At 39.6% G+C, this 22,163-nt stretch overlaps 1 protein-coding gene across 1 annotated transcript in view; it reads right to left on the reverse strand.

Moving 5' to 3' along the window:
- Positions 1-2,622: 2,622 nt before the first annotated feature.
- LOC120552736 (amyloid beta (A4) precursor protein-binding, family B, member 1 interacting protein) overlaps positions 2,623-22,163 on the reverse strand; it is a 29,445-nt gene continuing 9,904 nt past the window's right edge. The window contains 11 exon segments of the mRNA XM_039790964.1: positions 2,623-2,817; positions 2,819-3,343; positions 8,407-8,468; positions 8,585-8,711; positions 8,802-8,900; positions 10,961-11,071; positions 11,546-11,689; positions 11,782-11,856; positions 13,697-13,818; positions 18,274-18,433; positions 20,895-20,972. Coding sequence (XP_039646898.1) covers positions 2,755-2,817; positions 2,819-3,343; positions 8,407-8,468; positions 8,585-8,711; positions 8,802-8,900; positions 10,961-11,071; positions 11,546-11,689; positions 11,782-11,856; positions 13,697-13,818; positions 18,274-18,433; positions 20,895-20,972 — 1,566 coding nt within the window. The 3' untranslated portion in view covers positions 2,623-2,754.

The raw sequence follows: 22,163 nt of genomic DNA on the forward strand, positions 1-22,163 counted from the left end.
AGAAGAGGCAAGTTTAGTTCTTTTAGGAACTTCTGGCACTGTCGGATCTAGGTTACAGGAGGACTCCTACAACTTTGAGTAAAAGGTTTGAAAAGTAGCGCTGATATCCTTAGGATATATTGAGATACCTCGGTCTGCGCGGATGCTGTTGATATTAGCTCTGGACTCCTGTATAAGCGCCACGTCTGTTTTTCCTTCTTAAATAGTCCAGGAATTTGGCTTTTTTGATTGGCCCGTTTAGCCCCCTGATGTTAACTGAAATGATTGAAAGCTCAGCCATCTTCATTTTGCTGACAAATCTGTAACAAAGGGTGAACTGTTAGCTCTGAGCAAGGTGTGACAAAAACATAAAAAGTAAAATAATTCCCCTAGCCCTCTGAGACCGCAGACCCCCTCCCCTATTTGTGAGATGCGTGACCACCACGCAGTTTGCACAAAACTCCAGCTCCAAACTACACCTCCTGTCTTAAGTCACAGGTTAATCGAAACAGGTCTAGTGAATTCTTATGTTAAACAAGAACAATATTATAAACACCTTCGAACAATTTCTGGACTAAGCTATGTGAAAAACAGACCAATCTAGTTGGAACAACAAGCAGACAATGAGCTGAACAGACCGCATCCCTCATGGTATCAGTCCAGCTTAAACGTTAACAAACATCGACTGTCCCTTTAAAGCTCAGCTCCGAAACGTACATACAGTATCCGTAGGATTACCAGCCAGTATTTATCATGTATTTTCAGTCTGGTTAAGTGTCCCTTTAAAGCTTAGTTACGAAACTTACATAGCGCATCCTCAGGATTCATCATGTTCCCTTTTTTTCAGCCCGATTAAGTGTCCTCAAAAGTATAGACTGTAGACTGAGTAGCCAGCATTCATCATTTCTTACAGTCTGGTTAGATGTCCCTTCAGCGGTTGGTTCCAAAACTTACACACAGCGTCCTCCAGTCAAACTGTACAGTGGCCCAAATGCCATTAGAGTCCTCCAGTCGGGGCCCCGGCATTGAACGCAAAGTCCCACCGCCGCCCTCCGGTTCCTCGCGGCGCGGGGTGATCCGTGCATGTAGCGCGTGCTCTTCCTCTTCTAATTCCAGCCAGAAAACACCCGGCTGCAGCGAAGGCGAACTCTCTCCCTCCGTGGGTCGCTCCCAGGGCAGCGCGGCAGATGGACGCGTCCGAGTTGCGTTCAGCTCGTGTTGTATCCCTTCAGGCATCCGAAGCCGTCGGTTCACATACCACACATGATTTCCTGCATCTCAGGTTCTGCCCTGATGTGTGGCTGCGAGGCATTAATTGCGGCCAACACTCCCTTCACTGCGCTGTAGATCACTGATGTAAGGACACTTAGCTGCTAAGACCCGGTCGATTAATTCCTCCATATTAGAGAACGTGTTCACATGAGTTACCCTGTTAGCCACCACTCCATTAGCTGCCGACACGCTAGCAAATTTCTCTGAACGAGTAGATAGTTTAGGCGACGAGACCTAATTTTTCGTGCCTGCAGGAGTTTCACCGTGATAACAGACAGTAATAGACCTAGTTATGAAATACGGAGGTGAGTGCCGGAGCTCAGTCGCTTGCAAACGTAGCGGGTGCTGGTCATGTGCTTCTCCCCTTTCAGCAAGTTTTCAAACACCATATACAAAACAGGTCTAATGTACACTCACCTAAAGGATAATTAGGAACACCGGTTACATTTCTCGTTAATGCAAATTATCTAACCAACCAATCACATGGCAGCAGCTGCTTCAATGCATTTAGGGGTGTGGTCCAGGTCTAGACAATCTCCTGAACTCCAAACTGAATGTCAGAATGGTAACGAAAGGTGATCTAAGCAACTTTGAGCGTGGCACGGTTGTTGGTGCCAGACGGGCTGGTCTGAGTATTTCCCAATCTGCTCAGTTACTGGGATTTTCACACACAACCATTTCTAGGGTTTACAAAGAATGGTCTGAAAAAGGAAAAACATCCAGTATGCTGCAGTCCTGGGGGGCAAAAATGCCTTGTTGATGCTAGAGGTCAGAGGAGAATGGGCCGACTGATTCAAGCTGATAGAAGATCAACTTTGACTCAAATAACCACTCGTTACAACCGAGGTATACAGCAAAGCATGTGTGAAGCCACAACATGAACAACCTTGAGGCGGATGGGCTACACCAGCAGAAGATCCCACTGGGTATCTCCTCTAAAAATGGACAGTTGAAGACTGGAAAAATGTTGCCTGGTCTGAGGAGTCTCGATTTCTGTTGAGACATTCCGATGGTAGAGTCAGAATTTGGCGTAAACAGAACGAGAGCGTGGATCCATCATGCCTTGTTACCACTGGGCAGGCTGGATGTGCATCCCACAAATCTCCATCAACTGCAAGATGCTATCCTCTCAATATGGGCCAACATTTCTAAAGAATGCTTCCAGCACCTTGTTGAATCAATGCCACGAAGAATTAAGGCAGTTCTGAAGGCAAAAGGGGGGGTCAAACACGGTATTGATATGGTGTTCCTAATAATAATTTAGGTGAGCGTTTAACATTTTCTTTTAACTCTTTGGTCTTCGGAATATTTAGAAAAAGGAAGGCTGGATCGCCATCTGGAAGAGATGTCTGATCTCTACTGGCTGGTTGGAGATGTTCAGTTTTGTTGTGAACGTAAAGAGTAGCAGTTTTTTTCTGAAGTCAAGACAAGGCCAATTAAGGGTTAAGTTGGTCAGTGTGCAGGCGCAGTTCATACTATTTTTATACTCCACAAATTTCACGCTCAGACTACACGTTTCTTGTTCATGGCCAGCATCAGTTCTGACATGAAGTCTCCACCTCCTCCCTCCTCCTCCCTGCAGCGATGGTGTAGTCCTCTTTGGTGGCGCAGGAGGCATCTTCTTCACTGAGCCAGAAGGCCGCATCGCTGCTGCTGGGACTGCAGCAGGTGGAGGTGGTGGTGGCGGGGGTGCTCTAGCCCCTGTGAACATTGGCTGGGGTGGAGGCGGAGGTAAAAACCCTGGATCTGGTGGTGGAGGAGGCAGAGACTGGTCCACACCCCCAAAACTCACTGGGGGAGGCGGTAGTGGTGGGGAGTTAAATGACGGCGGAGGAGGTAGTGAACCAAAGCCAACAGCCGGTGGAGGGGGTGGAAGGAAGTCTGGCGGGGCCTCTAAGGCATCGTCTTCATTGGGTGGGGGCGGTGGAGGAGGGAGGAGGTCCATTGCAGGCGGAGGTGGAGGGAAGTTTGTTGGCAGGTGTCGCTGGGGGGCAGCAGGTTTTGGGGAACTCTTTGCAGCCAAAGGAGGTGTTGGATGAGGGAAGACTGACAATGGTGGGGGTGGGGGTGGAGGTGGGACATTTCCAAAGTCCTGAGAAGACAGAATAACAATGATGACAACAAGTACAAGAGGTGGACACATTATTACTTTTTTTTTTTACCTGGGTGTTCGCAGTGTCTTAAATAGTATTAACGTTCATAAGTCAGTTTAGCGGGTTAGGTCCTTAAAAACTCTTAAACACAATTAAATTCTTAAGACTGACTATACTATGACTTTTTATGAATTTTCAACCAACATGGCATCATGACTTTGCGTAAACATACACGCCACTTTCCTAAAGCCAAATGGCGTGTTATCTGTACGCATTTTGAGCTATCCACGGGTATGTCTACGCTGTATACAGCTGATGTAAACATACACACCACGTGGCGTGTTATCGCGAGAAAGTGCCGTACTATCGCGAGAACGTCACACACGTGTAAAAAAAAAAAAACGTTGGGTTTAGTAAAAGAACAAAAACACGACGGTGACCAATGTCATATGCTTAGGAAAACAAATGGTTGGGTTTAGGAAAGAAACGTTGGGGAAGGCTTAAAAAAACAAAAAAAAGACGACTGGAAAAACCCCACTCGCGGGACGCAATCCCCACTCTCCTGGGTGAAGGTCCTGTGTTTTACCCATCCGTGGACTTACGTCCTTTCATACTACTTGCTATGGCGAAAATTCAAACGTAATGTAGGTCAGTGGCAGCCGAACGGCATTCATAAACATGCTAAAAAGCGATTATGTCGCGTATGTGATTATGTGATTACGTCTTGATAACACGCCAAAATGGCATACGAATTGTCGTGTCATACATACGCCATTTTATCAGTCTGTTTCAACATACTATGACTTTTTTTTCAACATACTGACTTTTTCAATATACTTTACTATAACTTTTTAATGACTTTGTTTCAACATACTATACTATGACCTTTTTCCCCACATACTATACTATGACCTTTTTTCCCCACATACTATACTATGACTTTTTTTCCCACATACTATACTATGACTTTTTTTCCCCACCTACTATACTATGACCTTTTTCCCCACATACTATACTATGACCTTTTTCCCCACATACTATACTATGACCTTTTTCCCCACATATGGTATTTCCCCAGTGGTATGACTTTTTTTCCCACATGCTATGACTTTTTTCCCCCACATACTATACTATGACCTTTTTCCCCACATATGGTATTTCCCCAGTGGTATGACTTTTTTTCCCACATGCTATGACTTTTTTTTCCCACATACTATACTATGACCTTTTTTCCCCACATACTATACTATGACTTTTTTTCCCCACATACTATACTATGACCTTTTTCCCCCACATACTATACTATGACTTTTTTCCCCCACATACTATACTATGACTTTTTTCCCCACATACTATACTATGACTTTTTTTCCCCACATACTATACTATGACTTTTTTTTCCCACATACTATACTATGACCTTTTTTCCCCACATACTATACTATGACCTTTTTCCCCACATACTATACTATGACCTTTTTCCCCACATACTATACTATGACCTTTTTCCCCACATATGGTATTTCCCCAGTGGTATGACTTTTTTTCCCACATGCTATGACTTTTTTTTCCCACATACTATACTATGACTTTTTTCCCCACATACTATACTATGACTTTTTTTCCCCACATACTATACTATGACTTTTTTTCCCACATACTATGACTTTTTTCCCCCACATACTATACTATGACCTTTTTCCCCACATATGGTATTTCCCCAGTGGTATGACTTTTTTTCCCACATGCTATGACTTTTTTTTCCCCACATACTATACTATGACCTTTTTTCCCCACATACTATACTATGACCTTTTTTCCCCACATACTATACTATGACCTTTTTTCCCCACATACTATACTATGACTTTTTTCCCCACATACTATACTATGACTTTTTTCCCCACATACTATACTTTGACCTTTTTTCCCCCCACATACTATACTATGACTTTTTCCCCCCACATACTATACTATGACCTTTTTTCCCACATACTATACTATGACCTTTTTCCCCACATACTATACTATGACCTTTTTTCCCACATACTATACTATGACTTTTTTTCCCCACATACTATACTATGACCTTTTTCCCCCCACATACTATACTATGACCTTTTTCCCCACATACTATACTATGACTTTTTTCCCCACATACTATACTATGACCTTTTTCCCCACATACTATACTATGACCTTTTTCCCCACATACTATACTATGACCTTTTTCCCCACATACTATACTATGACTTTTTTTCCCCACATACTATACTTTGACCTTTTTTCCCCCCACATACTATACTATGACCTTTTTCCCCACATACTATACTATGACCTTTTTTCCCCACATACTATACTATGACCTTTTTCCCCACATACTATACTATGACTTTTTTTCCCCACATACTATACTATGACTTTTTTCCCCACATACTATACTATGACTTTTTTCCCACATACTCATACTATATGACCTTTTTTCCCCCCATAATTACTCATGACCTTTTTTCCCACATACTATAATATTACACCTTTTCCCCACATACATACATGACTTTTTTCCCACATGACTATACTATGACTTTTTTTCCCACACATCATACTATGACTTTTTTCCCCCACATAACTAAACTAAAACTTTATGACCTTTTTCCCCACATACTCATAATCTATGACTCTTTTCCCCACATACCTATACTCTTATGACCTTTTCCCCCCCATACTATACTATGACCTTTTCCCCACATACTATACTATGACCTTTTTCCCCCACATACTTATACTATGACATTCTTTTCCCCACATACTATACTATGACCTTTTTCCCCACATACTATACTATGACCTTTTTCCCCATACTATACTATATCATACATACTATACCTTTTCCCCCCACATACTATACTACCTCTCCCATACTATACTATGACCTTTTTTCCCACATACTCATACTATGACTCTTTTTCTCCCACATACTATACTATGACCTTTTTCCCCCACATACTATAATACATGACTTTTTTCCCACATACCATACTATGACTTCTTTTCCCACATACCAACTCATGACCTTTTTTCCCACATACTATACTATGACTCCCCACATACCTACATACTATACTTTCCCACATACTATACTTTGACTCTTTTTTTCCACATTATACTCTATGACTTTCCCCCATCATACTATACTTAGATTTTTTTCCCACTACAACTATACTATGACTTTTTCCCACATACTATGATCACATACTATACTATGACCTTTTTTCCCCCACATACTATAGTACTATGACTTTTTTTCCCCACATACTATACTATGACTTTTTTCCCCCACATACTATACTATGACCTTTTTCCCCACATACTTCATGACCTTACATACTATACTATGACCTTTCTCCCCACATACTATACTATTGACTCTTTTACTACTATACTTTATGACCTTTTCCCCACATACTATACTATGACTTTTTTCCCCACATACTATACTCATGACTTTTTTTCCCCCACATACCTATACTATGACCTTTTTCCCCACATACTATACTATGACCTCCTACATACTATACATGACTTTTTCCCACATACTATACTATGACCTTTTTTCCCCACATACTATACTCATGACTTTTTCCCCCTACATACTATACTCATGACCTTTTTTCCCCCACATACAACTATATATGACCTTTTTTCCCACATACTATACTATGACTCTTTTTCCCCTAATATACTCACTTACTTTTTCCCACATCTATACTATATACTTTTCTTCACATTTACAATATACTATAACTTTTTTCCCCACATACTCATACTAACTTAATTTCCCCTTTTTATCACATACTATACAATTATGACATATTTGACTTTTTCAACTATAATACTCTTGACCTTTTTTCCCCCCACATACTATACTATGACTTTTTCCCCACATACTATACTATGACCTTTTTCCCCACATACTATACTATGACCTTTTTTCCCCACATACTATACTATGACCTTTTTCCCCACATACTATACTATGACTTTTTTCCCCACATACTATACTATGACTTTTTTCCCCACATACTATACTATGACCTTTTTTCCCCACATACTTTGACTTTTTTTTCCACATACTATACTATGACTTTTTCAATATACTACTTTTGACTTTTTGACCTACTATATTATGAATTTGTTTCACTTTTTACAATATACTATAACTTTTTTTTTTTACATACTATACTACGACTTTTTATGACATACTATATACTATGACATAATTTGACTTTTTTCAATATACTATACTATGACTTTTTTGGACATACTATTTTTTATGACTTCTTTTTTTAGACATACTATACTATAGGGCTGTGCAATTAATCGTGATTATGATTTCGGCTCCCAATGATCACAAAAACAGAATAATCGAGAAAAACAATTATTTAGCTCATTACGTTTTGCAAGTAAACTCTTATTTTCTCGTGTTCTAAATGGAAAAAAAGTTGAAATAGGAAAATAATTAAGGCAAATATCACAGTTGTAGGTGTTTTTTTTTACTGTTGATTTATTTAACTTTTTTGTGTTTTTTTAAGTTCAATAATAAAATAAATCACTTTTTTTGACATACTATACTATGAGTTTTTTTCGGCATACTATACAATGACTTTTTACAAGTTTTTTCGTGCATGGATAAAGTGTTCGAAGGAGTTATCATAAACTTAATAGGACTGTTTAGTTGTACTATCTTAAAATCAATGTATAATATGTTAAGTTGAAGTGTTTTGCTGATGTAACTGGTTTGAACTCAAAGTGGTCTTTAAATGTATAGAAAGCATCGTATTCCTGCGTATACCGTTACTGAAATGATAAAGTCAATTATCAAAATGAATTTAGTTACTCCGTTAATTTCGAGAGGATTGTAGGAAAATATGGGGCCCTTAAAATAAAGTGTTAGCCCATTTGTTGCTTTTCTCAGTCGTTCTTTTTTTTCCATTATCTAACATTTTTATAAACTGATAACGAAAATGATTATTAGTTTTAACCCTAGTGAAGAGTTTAGTACCACAGAAACAGGTCCTTGTTGGGGCTTGGGAGCATGACCATTGGCCTGGCTTGGTGATTTGGCTGGCGGAGAAGAAGAAACACCATGAGTAAACATACGATATACAGGCAAAGGATTTGTGCTCATATCACTACATCTTGGCTTGTTCAGTGAAGGGTCAGCTTGTGTGTCGTTCTACCTTTGATGGTGGGTGAGGGTGTTGAAGGATTGGAGCTCGATGGAGTGCTGCTGCTGCGGTTGGTCCACACAGAGCTGACAGCAGCCTTCTCTGCCGTTTTATAGTTTTCATACAGCGACGCGCCGTACTGGAATTGTAAGAAACACACCAGACTTTGACTTTTGGTCAAATGGAGATTTCCTTTCCTATTATTTAATGCAAAGATGGTCAAATTTACCTTTGCGATCCGTATTCCGGTTACCCAAAGGTTCATGGACCAAGCATCATCGCAGCAGAGGTACTTGATGTACTGAGACTCTTTTTGGATCTGAGGGTGCTGTAGAGTCAAATCCAAAAGGTAAACAGGTTAATAAAGAACCTACTTTGTTAAAAGTCTTTCTAGCATTATAAACAGAGCTTAAAGATTCATGTCAACAGGCTTTTAATACAGATTCCAGTTAAATTAGATTACACTACTCTGCACCCACACAACCCTGCCTTTCAGTATAGCTCACATTTAATGTGCAATAAGCTGTTTATTGGCAAGCAAAAGACCAAAACACACAAACATTAGCCTCTGGGGTAACATATGGCACTGTGACCTTTCTAGCTGTTGTCCAAACACTACTGTATTTCATTAGTGTATTTACTGAAAGACAAAATCCCCTGATTCAATATTGCACTTCTATACTATTCTCGGAGAAAAGGGATCAGAAGCGATGCAGCAGAACCAGATATATTGTCGTTTTTATATCATGCATTCTTCTTCCTTTTCAACACCTGGGGCCTACATTACCCACAATGCTATTCAACTGCTGAGAGCACATTCAGAGATTTAGGTGTTATGCTAGCAGTGGTTAATGTAGACTCGAGTCACTAGCTCAGCACAACCAAATTGAAACATGTAATTTTCAATCCCAACTAATGCTGACTCACTTTTACGTGTACAGTGATACTCAACAAGACCTGTAAACAGACTGTGATGTGTAAAATTAGTGGAGTTACCCTTTTAGGATACCACAAGGGGGCAGAGGGAGTCTAAATCAGAGTGTTGATGGGGAAACTCCAGTGAAATGGATGATATGTTTTCAATTCCTGTTGTTTGGAATAGTCTAGTCAGCATTTCTGAACATGAACAGACAAACTGGAAACCAAAAAAGCCAAACATGGGCACCATTGAGTACATCCTGTTAAATTTAGGACATATGGGGGAGTTTGATGCTCAAATATTCTTAATTTTAGGATTTGTGCCAGTAAGTCTACACCAAATATTTACTTTACAGTGCACACTGTATGGGTGTAACATTAATCTGAGAGTCAACTGTTTTTTCCCTGAAGAGGAAGTTGACTTCAAATGTAATGTCGTGATATCAGATATACACAATGGGGATGGTTTTAGAGATCACCTCAGGCAGAACCTCTGAATGGAAACGGCTAAACGATGAAGCTAATTGTTTTGCTCTTGTTGTGGCAGTTTTTGGCAGCCCGTAAACACCACCCAACCAATCTGTCAAAAACACACCCTAATTGAAACACTCAGGCAGCCGAAAGCAGCTTCAGTTATTATCGTATCATCATCATTACCATCTTACCAGAGCTGAGGTGAATTTTAACAAGTTTTACTGTATTGATTTCTAAACAACAAGAGGCTGTGAGAAGCCTGGCTAGCCTTCCAAAAACTGACTCCACTCTGACAGGTCGTTTTCTTTTTCACTTGGGCAGCAGGGCCTTTGGCTCAAACCTTGAGGACTCGTTACTACTTCGTAATTCAGTTTCTTTGCCTCTCTAAGCTCTTTTTGCTTTGATCCTCGCCAACTAGCCTAATCTGCTGATTCTAGTATTTCCCAGAGAAGACAGGGGAAAAGAGAGAAAAGCGGACTTTCACATCACTTTAAGACTCACCACTAACTCTAAATCTAATTCTTGCGTCAGTCAGCATTTCTGGGTTATGTATGAGTGCCGTAGGTATCTCCCATCACTGGTAATATTCTAAAATTGAAAGTACTCTTTTAATTAAATGCATGGTGCTATTACATCCATGAGAAAAAAGAAATAGGAACTGTTAAAAAAGCTCTGTCTCTCACCACTTGTCTCCTTTCACTTCTTTAAATTAAACTATTTATTGCATTTCGCATTTCCAGTAGTGCAAGCAGCTGTGTGGCTGACCATACAACTCAAACGCCACCATGCAACAATGAATTCTGCATTGATCTCTATTGCGCCATGCGATATACTGTGTGATATGTGCCTCTTAACACCTGCTAGTAAAACAGCAAAACTGACAAGGCACTCAAGAGTCTTACAGTAAAAGGTTTTCTTCAGTTAGGGGAAGTTGCAGTTTATTAATTCCACAGTGAAAGGCGTTGAGACAAACCACATTGACCAATTTAAACTTACCTTCAGAAAAAAGCAGAAGTCAGTTGGGGCTTTGTATTTGCCCTTAAAGTCTTTGCCATAGTAGACATTTACATTGTCAAACTGGACAAAGCAGATGAGGTCACGGGATGACTGAAAAAGAAATAAGGGATTACATAAATTGATCTGTAGTGTCTTTTATCATTTTCCTGTTCCCTCCGTCTATTTAATTGATAATCTACACTACAAGTGTAATAGTAGGTGTATAACGCCCTCTATGAATGGTACGTTTGGGAAGTTAAAGCTCCCAAGAGATAGCATATACAGTAAGGAAATACATTATAGGTATCCAGCAGGCAGTAAAAGATGTAGTTATATTCAGTGATGCAAGAAAGAAGCACGTGGTTCATAAAGCAAAAAGACTACTACACATTAGGATTTTGTAGTCCCAGTGGAGAAAAAAAAAAAAAAATCATATTTCTTAAGGTTCCAGTTGACATTGCAAAAATATCTCGATATCTGCTGGACTTTATCTTTCACCACTTGCTCGAGGCTAACTGAATGTATCCTGGATTAGAGAATTATCTGTTGGATGTGTTTATGGCCGGTCCCCTTTTGACCCCTGACCTTGGTTTTTCCTTTGGGCACGTAATAAATTCCAGAGGCCCTCAGCTGAAAGAGCCGCGGTTTCCAGGACTTCTTGCCGTCTTCTTTTAGGTGTATCACGCCCTCAAGATCAGGCACGATGATGGAAGTCCCGCAAAAGTTCTCCTGCAAGGTGAAGAAGGGATTAAAGGGGTCATTTCGAGAAGCTCCAACGGGGACAAATGTCACACAGAAAATATTTATTATTATTTATTTACCTGTATTAATAACTCCTTGTCTTTGTCTTTCATGTCTTTGAGAGTGTTCTTATCCTTCTTCCATAAATAAAAGTTCTGCAGGAATAAAACAAAGTGCATTAATATCAGCGATGCCACGTAATCTGACCACTTTTTTCAGTAACGAGTAATCTGACGCGTTACTATTTCCAAACCAGTAATCAGATTAAAGTTACTTATCCAAGTCACTGTGCATTACTATTTTTGTCATTTTCCTTAGTAAAAATATATATTTTTGCTTTCTTCTTGCGTCTTGGGGAGTGAAGTCACGTATGCGACAGGTCACGTTTTCAGCATGTGGACAGGTCACGTGTACCACGCAGCGACACAAACGTAAACAACAATGGAGGGAGGAGAGAGATGCGCGCTTTCTAACTGGAAAGACAGTCACTATTTTGAGTTTGTGTCAGCTAAAGACGGCAATATTAAGGTTCGTTGTACACTCTGTGCTGGTGGCGACAAAGTGCTATCTGGCTACAAAAACACTACAATTCAAATTTGAAGAAACATTTGGAGTCGCAGCACTGCAGTCAAACTTACAGAGCAAGTCCCAGCAGGTGGTGTGAAGCAGAGAGCAGGAGGTCCCCCACCACCCAAACAACAAAAGCTGGACATCGGTGCAAAACCAGTAAGTGGGGGAGAGTTGAAGAAGTAGGTCGGGCAGTATGTTGTAGAGGAAATGCTGCCCTTAAACACGGTTGACTCGCTCTCTTTCGTGCCATAATAAACCAGATCCCCACTACTGGCAATGCCGAGCTGCCTCACAGTAAACCGCTTGTCATTTTTATGTTGAGGCTGTGGGGGTGTTGTCGGCAGTTGCTGAATGTAACTAATAAAGTAACTTGTAATCTAACTTCATTACTTTTAAAATCAAGTAGTCTGTAAAGTAACTAAATTACTTTTATAATCAAGTAATCTGTAAAGTAACTGTGGCAACACTGATTAATATATTTCCTCATTTTTTCCTCAAGTGCCACCAGCAGATTCACAGATTGCCATGAAAGTTTGTACATCTTGGACATTCATTTGTCTAATACTTTGGTTTATGACCAAATACCTGCAAAACTAATGACATTCCCATCAACTTCAGCTGTACTTGGTGTTAAGCACTAAGCAGATAATGTTAGCATGCCAACACAGCAAACTAAAATAGTGAGCATGGTAAACACTATACCTGGTAAACATTAAGTGTTGTCATTCAAAGTTCAAACTACTTTATTTATCCCAAAGGGCAATTCAGTTTCAACAGTCGCATCAGCATTAGCATGACCCCTTCGAACCCTACTCTTTGTCCCTGTGTGACTGGGGCTAGTGTGGTTTCATATCACAGTCTGGGCCAATGTTTTCGTTGTGGTGAAAGAATGCACAAAGGGGAAATCTATTTTGGTAGCTCTTGTCAAAGTTTAAACTATATATATTGATAGTGACATACTGTGAAAAACAGCTCTGCCCTTTTGTTGGGGGATGTGGAAGACATGATGGAGTACTTTAAAAATGAGAATATTTCACCAGTTTTCCAAGCCGACTATTTGTCTCTGCCAACAGACCGAATCCATTAAATACTCTGATTATAAAAAGGGTCCCATTATATCAACAAACATGCCAAGATCTCACTGTCTTTTGCCTGAGGCTGTTTTGTCTGATATATTACAGTGAGGACATACATGTAAGAGGATGGAGCATGGAGGAAAGACATCTTATAATTCAGACAACAATTCAACAGTGAAAATAGCCAGATGGTGCTGGGCTGAAACAATGTGGAGATGGATTTGAACAAAACCGAGGCCAAGAATAACGAACTAGCCAGTGTTGGACTTTTGAGATGTCACATCACCTCTGATCACTCAGTATATGTTTAGAGAGGTATGTAAAAGGTGCATACAATGAGGGGACCAACCTGTGGGTTTTTGAAAACCTCATATTTTTCCCCCCGCTCCTGGAAGAGGACTTTGTTCTCGCTGTCTCTCGTCCACGCAGAGAGAGGCTCCACGAGGTTCTCGTGGTCTTCAAATGTCCGTTCTGTCAAAAGAAAAGCAAATTTAGTGGGTTAGCTCAGTTGGTAGAGCAGGAACACATATATAGAGGTTCACTCCTCGAAGCAGCGGGCGCGGGTTTGACTCCGACCCTTTGCTGCATGTCATTTCTTTTTTCTTTTCTTATACCCATCTGCTATATTTTTGCTGGTACTGTAGGGAGGAGAAGGGGTTGTTTATGTGTATGAGCCCAGAGTTTTATTGTCTTGGTATGTGTTCCAAGGTACAAGTAAAAGTCCTGGGTTAGGGTTGGTTTTTTGGAGTATAAGTGCAGAGTTGATGGCAGCAAAACTGCTCTTATATCATATTAAAGCAAAAGGGACCCTTTTCATTAATGGTATTAAATTGTTTGTAAGTTCATGTGCAAGCTACATTTTATTATTGAAGCTGACCCATGTGATGCTGTATCTAACTACTATATATAGTTTTGGGGGGTTCTGTGAGGCGTCATTTACTTAATTTACTTAATAAATATGCTTGCTTGCTTGCTTACGTGCCAGTAAACACAGCCATGAAAAATATTTTAACAAACACTACACTAATGCCAATTTTTTATCTTCTAAAGCCAGTTTACTCCCTCACTACAGTCTTTAATCTCATATAATATGCTCTATGTCCCCTCTGTTTCAGCTTTGCACCATAAAACAAATGCTTTACCATATGTACAGTAGTTCATTCTGTCACGAAATCTTTAAATCAGCTGAGCTCCATGGTTCAAAGTCAATTTCACAGCTGTACAATTGTCTATTTGAAATGGGACGAAGCAAGGAAGGTCTACATAAAATACGAGCCTCCCCATTTTGCTGGAAGGACTTTAAAATGGCACTAAACCTCAAAAACACATTAGGGGCACTTTCTTCCTCCTCCCCTTCTGCCTCTCTGCCCACCCACACACTCAGTGCCACAGATCTCCAGAATGCACTGGGCATTTGACTGTAGTTTAGCCATGGTCCCAAATTACAGTTTACCAAAGGTAGGCATTAAATAAATTGCTGCCAGGGTTCCAGTCTATAGTTTGACTATTACAATCATTAAATGGATGGTGTGACTTTGCTGCTAGTGAGTTATTTGGAGTAGAAGTCCCTTTGAACTGGATTACGCACATGTAGGTTTTGGTAGTCTGCATGGTAAGCACATGGGGGAATTTAACAGAGATGACTTGTTTAAAGATTGTGTTGCTGTTGAGCTCTGTGGGTGTTTATTGTGCATGACTTGCCTTGGCTTTTTGTTGGTTAAGATTAAAGGTTGGCAACAATTTATATTAGAACGCAACACACTCTGGGGGGTTTACAGACATTTAAAAATGACCTGACTTAAACCGTTTCCATTGTCATACTGTCTATTTAGGAGATGAGACCAGGCCCTGTGCACACCGGTCTCATGAGTCAAATTACCTTAACATAAAAAGTTTGTCACAAACGACATGCTTTAAATAAAACAGTGTGACAGACAGCTAATTTAAACAAAGGAGTTCTGTCATTTGGTTAAAAATAAACTATGTTGACCAAAGGGAAATAGATTTCCTCATTTTTTGTGCGCTGGCAGAATATATAATAATTTTGCAACAGAAAAAATGTGTGAATTTCCAGAAAGTAAAAGAGTAAGTTCCTCTTTCAAGGTTTATCTACAGTAGAGTTTGTACTTGTACTTAGGCGTTTAAGAGCCTTGTGTGATATACAGTATTACAACCTCAGCACCATTCATACAAAAATCGGCTTCCAGTTTGTGTTTTTGAGTTACTGGAAGAGAAGTTGTTAGCATTTCGGAGCAATGCTCCAATTTCAGAAAAGGGTAGTGTAAATGTTTTCTGTGACAAGGTATTTGCAGCCAACAGTCAAAGGATAGGCAATACGTCTTATTGTCAAGATTACTTATTCTTATTGTCTCTTGATACATCTTATTCCTCTGTGTCATACTGTAGACCTTTTTCATGTTGTCCAAAACCTATTACAGTATATACACATGAAAGACATACTATTGCATGGTGAAATGTTCCTTCATTACCATGAACATGGGCACTGTAGGATATTGTGGGTCAATCCCATATACACCATTCTCCTGTTGTAAATACTAACATGCCAAATGTGTATTAATCCACTGCTGAAAATAGTCCCCCAACAAAGGCTCTATTTACTCCTGTTTGAGTAACATTTGCAATAAACTACAGTGCCCAGCAGTTTGGGGAGTGACTTAATCTTTTTTAGAATAAAAGTAAATATTTTATGATTCACTTTTGAAGATTTATGTCTTCAGTAGGTTAAACAGGGCTTGGGGCTGAGAGCCACAGACTGTCAGAAGTCTTGCAAAATGGACATCTAATGGAATTTGTTGAAAATATGGAACACTAAATCCAAGCTTATCCTTTAATTTAGTTTTTCACAGCTTAACTAGCTGCATATAAAATTACTTGGATATAATTTTCAAGCAAAATAATGTAGACTTACAATTTATTGCTCACAGAGGTCTGATGAAGATGTTAGAAAACAGAAAACAGATGGTAATGAGCAGCCCAAGAATCTGATAGCGACGAAGTCCAGCAGCTGAAGTAAATATAGCACAGACGGCTCAGATGGAGGATTGAGATCATAAGGCTTCTATTTCCGTATGACAGAGAGGAAGACTGACAGTGTCTGATACAGCAAATTAAACCCACCTGTCTACACTGTATGTATGTATGTGAGTGTGTGTGTCTGTGTGTGTGAGAGAGAGAGAGAGAGAGAGGGATAGAAACAGTGTAGGAAAGAGGAGGAGGGAGATGGATAGGAGTAAGATCAATGTTTCACTCTGAGCTTGCTGCAGTATGGCTGCAGTTGCGCCAATAAAAACACAGTTCATCATCTAGACCTGATTGAAATATCCCTCCCTGCACATTGTGTGTGTGTTTAGTTGACAATTCATATAAAAACATACTAAAGGCTTATGTTGTTAAAGTCTGTGTGTATTGCCACTGTTGTGTTTTTCTGGTTCTGTTGATATATTTGCTGCCCAGTTTCTGCACAAAATTTACCAGAAATCACTTTAGTAGTTTTGTTTCATTGTGTTTTCTGTTAATACAATGTTGGTAGTTGCTTATTCTAGCAACGCAGTTCTTTGATTTATTCCAAACTGCTGCTGGAAATGTACACCACAGGAAAATACTTAACCTGTCATAAGGTGTTTAAAACAGTGAATCTCTCATAAAATGACCACAGGTTGAACCACCATGGTGCTATATCAACTAGTGACAACACATTTAAAGCAATGGTGATTGCTGATGGATTAATCATTGGTCATAAATTTCCCTTAGCCTGCACGTATGGGCTTCATTTCCCATTAGTCCCACCTATGTTACAACACTTCCAAATGTTCCAAATCTATGCTGATGACACACATCTTTATGTGGCGGTGTCTTCTGATAACACAAGACCTGTTGATGCTATTTTAGATATTAGTGCCTGGATGTCACAAAACTCTTTAACAGCTCAACCAGGATTGAACAGAAATACTGTATGAGTTATAGGTTTTACACCTCAGAGAGAGAAACTTGCCACACAATTAAAATCTATAGGTCTTACCCCGAGCAAACAGCCAAGAAACCTGAGTCAGCTTTAACTTTAAGGCTCTTGTGCAGTATGTCACCGAATCAGTTTTTGATCTGATGAAAAACATTGCTAACGTGTGAACATTTTACTGCCCAATAAATACTTTTACTTTTAATACTTCAAGTACATTTGCCAATAATACTTACTTTTAGTGGAGTATTTCACAGTGTGGTATTAGTACTTTTACTTGAATAAAAGATCTGAACACTTTTTCCACTAATGGTACTACTGTCTTATTATTATATATTGATTAATACATATGCAGTCTATCAGCAACCACACTGTAGGGCTGCACAATTTGAGGAACAAAGGCAATATTATGCAATAACGTTGAATATCGCAATAACAATACTACTTGTGATACATAGACAGATATTGTATAAATGTACACAGTTCTGCTGCTTTCCTACTCTGCCAAAATACAACAATTTGCTTGTTGAATTGAACAGAAATACTGTATGAATTATAGGTTTTACACCTCAGAGAGAGAAACTAGCCACACAATTAAAATCTATTCTATAGGTCTTACCCCGAGCAAACAGCCCAGAAACCTGAGTCAGCTTTAACTTTAAGGCTGTTGTTGAACAAATGAAAGGAAATCATTTCGAACTTTTTTTTATTTAACAAATTGAACACTGAATTGAATATAAAAGGCACCACTAAAAAAAGAATGATAGTTACATTGTAAAGTGCAGTTTTGTACCATTTTCTTTCAACTAAAAAAAAAATCTTCGAGTGTATTTAGCGATACGTCGCAGCCTTTCGCGATGTTTGCGATGAAGATAAAAAAAAAAAAAGACGATATATTTGTGCAGTCCTACCACACTGTACAGTAGCCCATATTTATTGCAGTAACTCACCAAGCTGCAGGTCTGGGTTGGTCTCAACCAGGCTCCAGTCCACATTGCAGTCACAGTGAGTCTTCTCAAACAGGTTGTCCAGAACCTCCCTGACAGTCTGTCTCTCGTCCACCATCAGAGTCTTGGAGCTGCCGTCATTCATCAGCACCTTCACCACCAACTGTTAGAAGAATTAGACTTCATTCTTCCGACCGCTCAAAGTGCTTTACCCTGATGTTACTGTACATGCCACATTCACACTCATACAGAGTACCAATCTGCTCATTAGGATCTAGTTTAATCGTTCACACATATTCGCACGATTTGGGATTCAGCATCTTGCCGAAGGACACTTCGACGTGCGTACTAGAGTGGCCGGGGTTTGAACCGCCGATTAGTGGACAACCCACTACCTCCTGGGAAGGCTAACAAGCTACATGCTATTATAGCAAGTTTTCTGGTTATTTCAGTAGGCATTCTTACCACATTATTAATAAATCTACATAAATTCATTTGTACTTTCCATGTAAATGTATGTATTATACGCAACTTCAATCAACCAAATGTTTGTTGCATGGGCTCCCATCCATGTCACATGCTGGCCATGGGTACAACTGCCAAACAGGAAATGAGTGCTTTCATTGTACTTTATAGTAGAGGAACTCAGACTGTACCATTTTGAGTGTAGTACAGAGGGGGGATTTTATTGTTTCAGGGAATATCTGTTTTAAGCGCCCTAAACAACTAATATTTCCAAGTCAGGAAAGTTAGAATTATTGGAAATTGTTTATGTTGTTTTTATATAGATACTTAGGAATATATAGGGGTAGAAGCTCCCTTAGAGTAGATCATGGTTGAAGATGGAGTTGGTTCAGTTCAGGTGTAGTTCCAGTAGGTCTACACTTGAACTGAACTTGAACTTGCTGCTAGCCATGGGCCTAGCCTAACTTTTCTTTTGTTGACTTAGAAATTAGTCTTATAAGTTTATTTTGGAGTTTTTTCACAACCTCAACAAAACCAGCCTGAACTGCTTTTCGATGTTATGTAACCTACAAATAAAACATACACCAGGTGTGTTCTCCCACGTCGAACTTCTTTGGCTTTTTTAGTAATTTCCTCACAATTGTTTTTGTCTCTTTTGAACCTCCTTTTCCCAAATTGGCCAAGATTAATTTTGCTCTGGAGTGCTTTCCTCACAGGCTCATATGGCTGCACGCTTCCTCTCATCTGAAACAAATCCAGCTTTTGGAAGCTGTGGAGTTTTTACAGAACCATGGTCAGCCAGTCGCTTGCATTGTGTCATAAAAAATGTGGGTTTCAGAGATGTTATCACAAGAGGATTTAGAGTGTTAGATCACATATTTCTCAGCCTCAACCTTTACTGGAAAACAATATGGGTTTGGCATGTGGTTGAATGAAATGTCACTGGATATCAAATTATTTTCCCTCTCACAGTACTTTCTAATGCAAAGCAGGTATCTTCAAAATATGTGATCCGTGTCGAAAGCATGCTCCAGAACCAGTGGGTCTATCTGAAAAGCCTCTACCCACAGATGGTTGTGCTGAAACCACTGAGAGTGCACCTTGCTCTTCTGAGTCTAACAACCCTGATACAGATGTTCCTGTGAAAGTGGCCAGTGGTCTGTGTTTCCTCAGCATCCACACACGCACACACACATGCACACACACTCACACACACTCACACACACTCAGGCATTCAAGAGCCCATGGTTCCTTCATTACCATGAACATGGGCACTGTAGGATTTTGTGACTCAATCCCATATACACCATTCTGCTGTTGTAAATACTAACATGCCAAATGTGTATTAATCCGCTGCTGAAAATAGTCCCCAAACAAAGGCACTATTTACTCCTGTTTGAGTAACATTTGCAATAAACTACAGTGCACAGCAGTTTGGGGAATTACTTAATCTTTTTTAGAATAAAAGTAAATATTTTATGATTCACTTTTGAAGATTTATGTATTCAGTAGGTTAAACAGGGCTTGGGGCAGAGAGCCAAGGAAGTCTTGCAAAATGGACATCTAATGGAAGTTGTTGAAAATATGGAACAAAAACAATAATTTAGTTTTTCACAGCTTAGATGAATGGATTTATTGATTAATCACACACACACACACACACACACACACACACACACACACACACACACACACACACACACACACACAGTAAGTTTAGATTTTTCTAAGAATTTATAATTATTGTCTTAGGAAAACGAAGTGTAGAACTTGGCAGTCGTATCATCAGTCACTTAACCTATGATAAAATGTGAATGGAACTAGTTTAGTTCTGTGTTAAATTGCACATCCTGGTGTGAAGCTTTGCATGCAAGACCACATGTCTGCTTTTGTTGACTGCTTTGAAGATGAGAAAGTTTCCACATATCACCCAAAGAGGGGAAACGGCGCTGTCCTTCAGGACGTTGGCTGGATGAAGGTAGCCATCCATTACCGTGATTGATGGCTCTCCCAAAGGAAAAGAAAGAGCCATACTATCTTTGATGATTACGTCTTTTACAGTGAAGTCCATGTAGCCGTAATTCACAATGTCTTTAAAGTTTACTGTTGCCAGTGGATGTAAGATCAGAGGAGTACACTTCAGGGTTTGGTTGTCTTACCTTTTTCACTTTAGCTTCTTTGAGCTTCTCAAGAGCAAGCTTGATTTTGTCTGCTTTTATGTGCGCCTCCATTTCCTCCTAAATAGGGCAAACAATAATATGTTATGTTTTAGTGCAGAACAGATGTTCATCCGTTAGTTATAATCTAGCATAAGTGGGATATATTCTACCATGGTGTCATTGTGTTAAAGCTACACTAGTATACTCAGTAAACTGCACACAGCACAATCATGTAATAACTCCAGGAAATAGTTTGACATCCTGGGAAAATATGCTTATTTGTGTAATGCTTAAAATTAGATGAGAAGATGAATACCACCGTCATGTATACATGATAAATATGAAGTTACAGCCAGCAGCCACTTAGCTTTGCATAAAGACTGAAGAGGGGAAAACAGCAAGCCTGACTCATAACAAAGAATACAAAATCTGCGTAACAGCGTCTCTAAAGCTCAGTAACTAATACACTTTATCTTGTTTGTTTAACCCATTCAACTGTCTGGAGGCTTGTCGTCATTGTGAATCAGTAGAGACTCCAAAAGGTTACTGCTCCAGAACACAACTTGTCATTGTTACACTTTTGTTTTTGTACGGATTAAACAAACAAGATAAAACACATTTATTGGTGAGTCAGAGGTGCTGGTAGGTGGAGTTTGTCACCTTTGGACAGAGCCAGAGCAGCCTTTTTCCCCTCTGTTTCCAGTCTTCATGCTAAGCTAAGGTAACTAGTGACCGATTGTAGCTTCAAATTTACCATACAGAATATACATGAGAGTGGTATCGATATTCTTATCTAATTCTCATCCAAAAAACATGTAACTCTGGCAAGTTCATTTCTGTGGATGTAGCACTTTAATGCTGTTCAGGAGATGTAGTGTTTAATTTTCATTTCCCATATGTGGAAGAATTCCATTTGGGACATTAGATCTAATCTAATAAATCTCAATTAGCAGGGATAGGATACACTTTACTCCGGTTTATAACTTGGGTGTGTTTTTATATTAAAATCCTATCCTGCCTACAGTGCAGTTTTAATGAACTTGTACACCTCTACCTAACAATGACGCATTCTTTGCCTCAGCACAGCTGGTGTTTTTACCTCAGAAGGATGAGGTAACAAGCCCTGCTAAAGCAATAAGCTCCCGTCTGGCTTCACCCCTTCTCCCACCTTTGGTATTGATCCTGTTACTCTCTCCTGCCTCACTGTATGTGTTTGATCTGTTCCAGACAGACTCTCGGCTGTTTCGCCTCACAGGTCTCTGTAACTGT

This window comes from Perca fluviatilis, chromosome 22 (assembly GCF_010015445.1).
Source record: "Perca fluviatilis chromosome 22, GENO_Pfluv_1.0, whole genome shotgun sequence".
Taxonomy (NCBI): domain Eukaryota; kingdom Metazoa; phylum Chordata; class Actinopteri; order Perciformes; family Percidae; genus Perca; species Perca fluviatilis.